The 8,441-nt window shown below is 42.6% G+C and overlaps 2 protein-coding genes across 3 annotated transcripts in view; one reads left to right on the top strand and one right to left on the bottom strand.

The window, feature by feature from the left end:
- Positions 1-981: 981 nt before the first annotated feature.
- LOC113207937 (E3 ubiquitin-protein ligase UHRF1) lies at positions 982-6,615 on the bottom strand. The gene is made up of 14 exons (XM_026424703.1): positions 6,160-6,615; positions 5,855-6,007; positions 5,725-5,745; positions 5,421-5,647; positions 5,192-5,335; positions 4,916-5,121; positions 4,624-4,810; positions 4,284-4,518; positions 4,004-4,215; positions 3,787-3,930; positions 3,514-3,670; positions 1,828-2,097; positions 1,656-1,754; positions 982-1,572 (listed from the first exon to the last, which is right to left on the bottom strand). Exons 1-14 carry the CDS (start codon positions 6,307-6,309, stop codon positions 1,426-1,428), a joined length of 2,352 nt encoding a protein of 783 aa, XP_026280488.1. The 5' UTR covers positions 6,310-6,615; the 3' UTR covers positions 982-1,425.
- A 313-nt stretch (positions 6,616-6,928) lies between these two features.
- Positions 6,929-8,441, top strand: part of LOC113207941 (alpha-actinin, sarcomeric) — a 53,472-nt gene continuing 51,959 nt past the window's right edge. Inside the window, exon 1 of one of the 2 annotated variants that reach the window (XM_026424713.2) lies at positions 6,929-7,208. In XM_026424713.2, coding sequence (XP_026280498.1) covers positions 7,089-7,208 — 120 coding nt within the window. In that variant the 5' untranslated portion in view covers positions 6,929-7,088. The remainder of the gene's footprint in view (positions 7,209-8,441) is intronic. The other variant, XM_026424712.2, reaches the window with a different exon arrangement.

Raw genomic sequence — 8,441 nt, 5'->3', positions numbered from 1 at the left:
AGCTTCTCGCCGAAGCCGTTGCGCGCCAGGTCCAAGCTGTGCGCAATCGACGAGCACACCTTCTTCATGTTGGCGACGGCAGTGTCCCATATCTCCCGGGGTTGCTCGCCGCGGCCTCCTACGCCATGTCCTGCGCGGCTGCGCTGCGACGCGGACCCGCTGCTGCTGCTGCTGCTGCTCGGCCGTGCCCGCGACGACCACTGAGTGATGAGGTGCTGCTGTGGGCGTGCTGCTGGTCGGGCTCCGTCTCCAGAACACTCGACGCCGCTGGGCTGTGCCGCTGTGCGTCGCGACGCTGTCGTCTCTCGCCGGCCCGTCCGGCCCGTCCCCCATCAGGGCCCGCTGGCCCCCTGCTTGCCATCGCCCCCACCGCCCCCATCCGTCCGAGGCGACGCGTTTGTTGGCGGCGCGTGGCGTGGCCCTGACCCTGCTCGTTCCGAGTGCGTCCACGCCGTGTCCGGCCGGGCGGAGCGGGAGCACCCGCGGTCCGGGTGCAGCAGGAGCTGTCGGAGGGAAGCCCCGCTCCACCACGCCAACGCCACCCTCGAGCACCTGAACACCGCCGGCCCCGCGCCGGCCCACCCGCGGATCAGCCTCGGCACGCCCGCATCGAAGGGACCAGGCTCACAGAGGGCCGCACCCGCCCGCCAGGATGCCTCCGAAACGGCAAGGCGGCCGCGAGCGCGCCGTCCTCGCGAACCACGAGCGGAACGGGGAGACTCGCGAGCGGCGTTTTCGGACTCGACCGCCCCGGCCCCGGTCGGCCAATGAGACCTCAAAAGCTTGTAAACAGGTCCCGCGACGTAGCACAGTAGCCACAGGCGACCGCCTGTCAGCCACGTAGTCCTCCAGCAAGCGACAGTCTGAAGCTCATCAGTACCTCTGGTGTACATGGTACAGTCCCCGTGCAACTATGCAACTTGGACGACAGTACATATCTCAAACTCCATAGGATTTCAGGCACTAACTAATCAGCTCAAGTTGGCACCCACAAATATAATTTATTGCACATAATAAACAGAGGCAAGAAGCAATACATTGAAATCATCGGAACAAATTCTAACAGGTGTTTTATACCCACACATAAATCACATCAAATCATTAAGTTAAAAATATCGTTTCTTTCGAATGGTACCTTATTGTGCTCATAACAAACTTTTAACAAAATCAAGTTCAAAATTTCCACACTGTAGTTATTATCACATTATCACAGGAATGTAATAGAAGAAAATTAAAGCACTATTGAAGGTACAAAAGATCATGTCTAGAGCTAAAATTCATGCTTATACATTATCCTTCTTGTAAAACAAGATTACAGCATTGAAAAGTTATTCCATTCAAATTAATTAAAAACTAGGCAAAATAGGCAATATGGTTCAAAAAGATTCCATTAAGGAATAATGTTTGATAAAATACATCATGAGTTTACCGGCCGACTTCATAACCCGGGAATAGATGAAGTAATGTGCCAGCAAGCTTATCATTTACTGCTAGTTCAAAATCTTTACCTAGTTCATGTCTACAGCTTGGACAATTGTGAACTTGGGCAGAAAATGACCGCTTCAAGCAGGCCTGAAAACAATAGATTAAGTGTCAGTCATGTCAGTTTAAGAAAAAGGGATATAAAAAATAAACAAATAGTCCGAAGTACAAACCTTGCAGATGTTGTGATGACAATCGGTTGTCACTGGATCAAATACAACTTCCTGGCAGCAAATGCACATAAATTGCTGCTGTACCTCAGCAAGGAATTTCTGAGAAGAAAAAAGGGTTTGAAGACATTTATCATAATTTAATTGTTCCATTACTCACATTGATTAAACTAACCATTTTTCCTTCAGCCAAAACCTTTTTACAAGCTTCCCATAACTTTTCATTTAGAGAGTCTTCCTCAATTTTGGACACGGTTTCTTCGTCCAATTCATAAGCAGCCATCTTAGCCTTTTTAGTGTTAGGGTTGTCAGTTGTTGACTCCGCGAGAACACTCTTTCTTCCCCTTTTCTTAGGTTTAACACCATCTTCTGAAGATGCTTTGGCAGCTGCTTCTTTGGCGGCCGCTTCTTTTGCTGCCATCATTTCTTCATATCCATCTGGATACTATAAGAAAGAATGTTTTAGGTATAAAATTTGCATTGAATTGCACAACAGAAATTGTAAAGTAGATTGCAGGGTTGTTATTTGCTCTTTCCAAAGCCCAAATTATCCATAGAAAGATAAGAGGGAAAAGGTTAAGCAATTTCCTCTAAGATGGTGTATTGCCTGCACATATCACTCTACATACAGACTGCAATGAGCAGCATGAAACAAATAACAATTTGCTCAAACTGCATGTCAAAGCAGAGCAGGCTAAGGACTTGAATACTCTTAATTTTCAATCTTGAAAAAAAGAGTAAAAAAAAAAGTTAAACAAATATCTAACCTAGGTTGTACACAAATGTGCAGCAAAGCGAGCAAATGTGTAGCAAGTCCTATAGTCTACACCATCTACACCACAAGCTAAAAATAAAATTTTGGGGCACAGTAGGTGACAAATTTAATAGATATTCATGAATATGAATTGCAGCCACCAGTACTCGCTGCAAAATTGTTACAAATTCTTTTCAAGCTGCAAATAAAAAGCAATACATCAAGAAATGTATGTCGAATCATAGCAGAATTAAACAAAAATAAAAACATTTCTGTTTGCCCTTTACTAAACCCTACATATCTACTGAATGATAAGTGAGGACTAGTTAGGCATTTTGCTCTAAGATGGTAGACTGCATACTCCTCAGATTGACAGCAATGAGCAGCTTGAAACAAATAACAATTTGCTCAAATTGCATGTCAGAGCAGAGCAAGCTGAGAAAAGACTTGTATACTCTCATTTTTCAGTCTCGAAAAAAGAGCATAAAACAAAAATTGACTTTTTGTTAGGTTAGGTTATACACATTTGCAAAGAAATGTGCAGCAAGTCCTGGTCTCTCCACCATCTACACCTAAAGCAAATAATAAATTTTTTGATAAAAGTAGATTATAAATTTGATAAATAAATGGCTTGCAGCCACTAGCAACACTGGTACAGTTATTTGAAATTCCTGAGCAAAGGAACTGTATGTAGATCATTGCAAAATTAAATTAAACAAAATTGACAGCGTTTCTGTTTGCCCTTTACTATGTGCCACATATCTATTGAATAAAAAGTGGGGAATAGTTAGGCATATTTTGTTCTAAGATGGTAGACTGCATACTCCTCAGATTGACAGCAATGAGCAGCTTGAAACAAATAACAATTTGCTCAAATTGCATGTCAGAGCAGAGCAAGCTGAGAAAAGACTTGTATACTCTCATTTTTCAGTCTCGAAAAAAGAGCATAAAACAAAAATTGACTTTTTGTTAGGTTAGGTTATACACATTTACAAAGAAATGTGTAGCAAGTCCTAGTCTCTACACCATCTACAACTTTTGCAGGAAATGAAATGATGAAAGAGTGTAAATATTGCTTATGCTGCGTTGCTGAACTAAGGTACGTACTGTCATTGTTAATCCAAGCCTCTCGATGTTCTTTTTGCCCTCTTTGGTCCATGGAGCAGGTGCAGGGTCATCACGTCTTAGAAGGTAGCGCCAGACAATGAATCCAGACTCTCCTTTTTCAGGATAATACTTGACAATTTTGTAAATTCCATCATACCTACAGAAATTTAAAAGAAAAATAAACAAGTTTTAAATTTTTAAATTGTTTGAGTAGTTGGCCAAACAGTGAGTTAAAGGTAATAGGGAGATTGCGAAAAATTAAGGAGAACTTGCCTATTGCCTTCCTCAGGAGCATATTTGGAATGTTTAGCTAATTTATAATTCCTAAGGACCCGAACTGGCTTTCCACCTTTCCAATCCTTAGCCTCAGCACCTTTTTCTTTGTTGACAGGAGCATTGCAATTCATAGCTAGAGCCCTAGAGATTGATATAATAATATTACTGACAAATTGAAAGATGACACAGATAGATAAATATTTAGTCAACATACAAGTTCATCCGTGTCAGTGTTTGATCACAACATTGCTCTGAGGTGCGCTTGTTTCCTGACAGATCTCGTCCACCAGATCCAGTGTAGTAAAACTCCTCTCCATTGTCCACATCATCTTCATATCCTCCACTAAGAACAATACTGTATGCTCCTTCGCTGTCCCTGCCATGAATACCAGAAACAGGAGGTCTATGTACACCAGCCTCAGATGCCTGCATAGAAAATAGGGATTAAGGCCTCACCAAATTAAATAAAATCAATATAAACCTGAAATCCATACATTAAGCCGGAACTTCCAGCATGTGCCAACATCTACTCCTGGAATAGGGCCAAAATGATTCGGAGGTACTATGGTACATTCTTTTGTTCTGCCTGCGCAGGCCATGCCTTTTCCCCAATCCCTTTTCGTTTTATCTTCTTTTGCACTGGGTAATTTTTTTTTCTTCTTACTCTCTTTGAGTTTATCACCAGCTTTAACAATCTCATTCTCATCATTTTTGCAGAGGGGGCAGTACCTATGAAGAATGAGAGCAAACTGTATAAATTACTCACCATAAGAAATATGCACTAAAAATATTTCTACTCAAAATATTTAACAGCACACAAGCTCAATTACAAACCATTCATCTATATCGGGTATGGCATCCAGTGGAGGATTAAGACACCGCAAGTGGAATGCCATATCACATTCATCACACATGAGTTGACGATCTGGCTCATCTTTTCCTCCACAAACTTGACAAGAGCAGTCTTTGCACTTTCGCTTGGGATTATCCTGGCAGGTTGCGCAAAAAGGAGCACTTTTACCTAGAGAGGGAAAACATAATAAAATAAGATTAGATTGAACATACCACACATCAAAATTTAGTGCAACAATCTAGCAACTCCAGTATTTAATAAATAAATACTAACGTTTCGTATCATTATTAGTTGACATCGATATATCATCTTCTTTGGTTCTTTCAGATATTAGCTTTGGCTTCAGAATTTTGACAACTTCATCTGTGAAAAGTATTTGACAGTTTCTGAGTTCAGTTCGTTGTCTTCCAACATACAATGTTCCAATCAAGCGTCTTGTTGCTCTCTTGTTTGTCACTTCAGTTACAATCATGTCGTACCTGTAAAGAGAGTAAGTCTTGAGAACTAGTAGCTAATACATTTCATCTTGGAATGTTGGACAAAACATACCAAAACCCTCTCTCAGTGGGTGATTCAATATTGTAGTTAACAAGGACCATATCACCAACTTTGATGTCAGATAATTTAATAGTTGAACACATTCGGGGTCGCACATTTTTCAATGGAAAGCCAATGGGTGGATCATCTGAGCAGCTGACCGAAAAAATAATAAAACAGTTACAAGAGAGCAGAGATACTAAGAAATACCCATACAATAACCAAAAAACCTAATACTCACAAATCAAATGAAACTTTGTATAACAATCCATCATCTTGAAGAGCTGGATCTTCTGCATAGTTCTGGGCTGATCTCTTTTCTTCTTCTGATTTTTCAGATTCTTCTTTATCCCCAGCTAGTTCTGATACAGTGTCTGTGAGAGGTTCTGTATTTTTCTCAATGCCCACAATTTTACCTTCAAACCACCCGCCATACAGGTCATCTATAGCTTCAACTAGATCTCCTACCTGCAATATAATAGAAGATGTAAGTACATGGGAGTGCATTCATACAAACTAAAATGGAATACTGCAGAAAATCTTACTTTGTAATATTTACTCTCCACCTGAAATTTTAAAAAAAACTTCATTAGACTCCTACCTTTTAAGTTCAACACAGCAGAGAATAGGAAGCAAAATTAAAGAACAATTGTAGTAAAACATGATCTAACTCACAACTTCTTGGGACGTTGAAGCCTTGTCAGACTCGTTCTCCTTTTTCTCTTCTGGTTTGGAATGTTGAAATGCAGAGAGATCTGGTTTTATCATCAGCATAACAACATCATTGAGATTGATGTTGTAATCAAAAACTTTGTAGCCATCTTCAAGCTAAAGAGTGAGCAGATAGCATAGAAATAAAATTTTGGTAAGCATCAGCATTAAAAGGTACTCCTACTACATTGTAGAGAAAAGGGTGAGGCAAACTGCTACAAATGTTTTATCAGAAAAGTGCAGAAGAAATATACATAAAACTAAGTTACCTGTTTGCCTCTGAAGAACAACCTTTGTCTGTCGGGTTTCACGTCCAAAACCTCCTTGACAAGGGATTTAAGTTCTTCCACAGAGGTTAGTTTAGACACCTCCACTCTCTTGCTTTGGGAGCAGTCGGCGGTTTTGATTTGAATGTACATCTTGACAACAAAACAGCGTGCTTTCAATAATTCAGAGAGTGGACAAATACTAGGGACATATCAACGTGAAACACTGGATCTAAGAGAACATCGTGGAACAAGAACGTAGCACAGACATGATCACACTGATCCACTTTCAACGAACAAGGGCTACTTTTTCGCGCCAACCGGTGGTGCCGATACCGGCGAGAGAGGGGGGCGAACGGCAGCGGAGGGGGAAACGAGTGTCGCCGTTAAATGAAATGGCGTGGTATTCTCTTGCAAGTTATGAGCGCATAATCCTGCCGCTGAATTTATTTCAATTTCCGATACAAATCTCTGTAGCACTCCCCGAAAACAATGTCCATTCGCGCTGAAAATACTTTTGCCTTGCCTCAGGAGGAAAGGAGGGGAGAGAACAAGTCTTGGGAGGTGAGAGGGGGGAGGGGGGGTGAGGCAGTTTGTTTGGGATAGTCACGTGACAGCGGTGGACCAAGGGGAAGGGGTGGGTGGGGGTCAGCGGGGGTCTGCCGCCGCGGTGTGAGGGTGGGGGACGGAGGTGCGGGTAGAGGAGAGGGGTGGCGGGGGGTGGAACGGTGGAACAGGGTGGAAGGGGAGGGGTAAAGCGAGCGGCGAGCGGTTCAGGCGCACAAGTTTCAAGTGGTACCCCGGCGGTGGGTTTTGTGCGGTGAGCGAGCGGCAGCAACGCTCTGCCTCGATTTTTCTGTCGTGAACGGGGGGCCTTCGACCCGACGAGCTTTTTCTCTCGGTGAAAAGTTAACTTACAAAATTATTCGAAGATGAACGACCACGGAATGAACAACATAGAAAATCATTACAGTGATGGATACATGGAGCCCGAGGAAGAATGGGAGCGCGAAGGACTCCTCGACCCGGCTTGGGAGAAACAGCAGAAAAAGGTAAGGAACTTGACAGGCTGTGCTTCTCAAGTTGAACAAGAACCCGCAGGACTTCAGTTCAGCCCCAACGGGGCCCCAACAAGCCGAGGATGCCCGGCGTCTGCCCGGCTTGACCGGCCAGGCACCCTCCAGGACTTCGTGGCGCCTCCTCCAGGATCATGATTCAGGACACGACTCGGGATTGGCACGGATGAACAAGCAGACGGATTAAGGTCCTTTTGGCCTCATACTTCATACAAGTCACATTCATCAAGCTTCCAGAGAGAGAGATGTGCTCGGATACCCAAGTGCGAAGGACCCACCGGAGGTCCTGTGTTTTGGGCTTGGGTGCCTCTAATAAAGTGAAGTGTACAAAGTGCTGCGCCGCTGCCGTGGCCTACGTGATAGTGTCTATTCGTTACGCATTGTGATTACGCACCGTTTTCAAGCTCCAACTACATTGCATGCTTCGCTTCACCAGGAGGAGGGTTATGGTGTATCAAAATTCTGCGCATCAGAGAGGTTATAAACAGAATGTCATAATTGACTTTGCCAGTCGTACCACTTTTGAAGGAAGTCTTTGAACAGTCTCAATCAACCTTTCAATTTAACGCTTTTAATTTGAGCACCTCCCATTCATGCTCAAGGACCCAAAGAAATTACCAGTTTACTTAGTCATTGTACGACTTCGTATCCGACTGTTCTCTTCATGTATTTTGTCAGTTCTTTGCCCTGGTTTGTCGGAAATTCTTGACACATTTCTTTATATAATGTGAGATTTTCTAGCTGTTTTTCTTGACCAATTTGTTAAATGTCACCATAATGTGATAAATTTTGTCACACAATGTTTCATCCCTACTTTTGTTAAATCACAAGTTTTTACTTTTCGTATTACTTTGTCAAACAACAATCTAATTTTGAAATGAAATGCTTGAAGACTTTTGATCTAATTCACATCAGAACAAGTTTGTGGCTATATTTTCTCAAGGATGAATGTATTTAATCCACAATACGTCTCTGCCCTCTAAACCGATAAGTGTCTAGTTCTTTTGTGTGTTATTTGTGTAAAACTTAGATATTCAGAGCACTCTGCCTCCCAACAGTAGCTAATTAAATATAGCTTGGATCAGAGCCCAGTGCAGATCTTCTCAGAAGACACAGCACAGCTCAAGTATCCATTTTAATAGTTCTGTTTCTTTTGTATGACTTTGTTACAATTTATTTAGAAATTCAACTAGCAAGTGGCAATGGATG

This window comes from Frankliniella occidentalis, unplaced genomic scaffold (assembly GCF_000697945.3).
Source record: "Frankliniella occidentalis isolate FOCC.00 unplaced genomic scaffold, Focc_3.1 Scaffold210, whole genome shotgun sequence".
NCBI classification, from domain to species: domain Eukaryota; kingdom Metazoa; phylum Arthropoda; class Insecta; order Thysanoptera; family Thripidae; genus Frankliniella; species Frankliniella occidentalis.
This window is presented reverse-complemented; position numbering and strand designations above follow the sequence as displayed.

What these genes read in the sequence shown, in the direction of transcription:
- LOC113207937 (XM_026424703.1), bottom strand. Translation starts at nt 6,309, where the DNA reads ATGTACATTCAAATCAAAACCGCCGACTGCTCCCAAAGCAAGAGAGTG. An exon ending in TGTTCTTCAGAGGCAAACAG is followed by an intron (nt 6,008 to 6,159) that starts GTAACTTAGTTT and finishes CTCACTCTTTAG; the next exon opens with CTTGAAGATGGCTACAAAGT. An exon ending in GGCTTGGATTAACAATGACA is followed by an intron (nt 2,098 to 3,513) that starts GTACGTACCTTA and finishes TCTTTCTTATAG; the next exon opens with TATCCAGATGGATATGAAGA.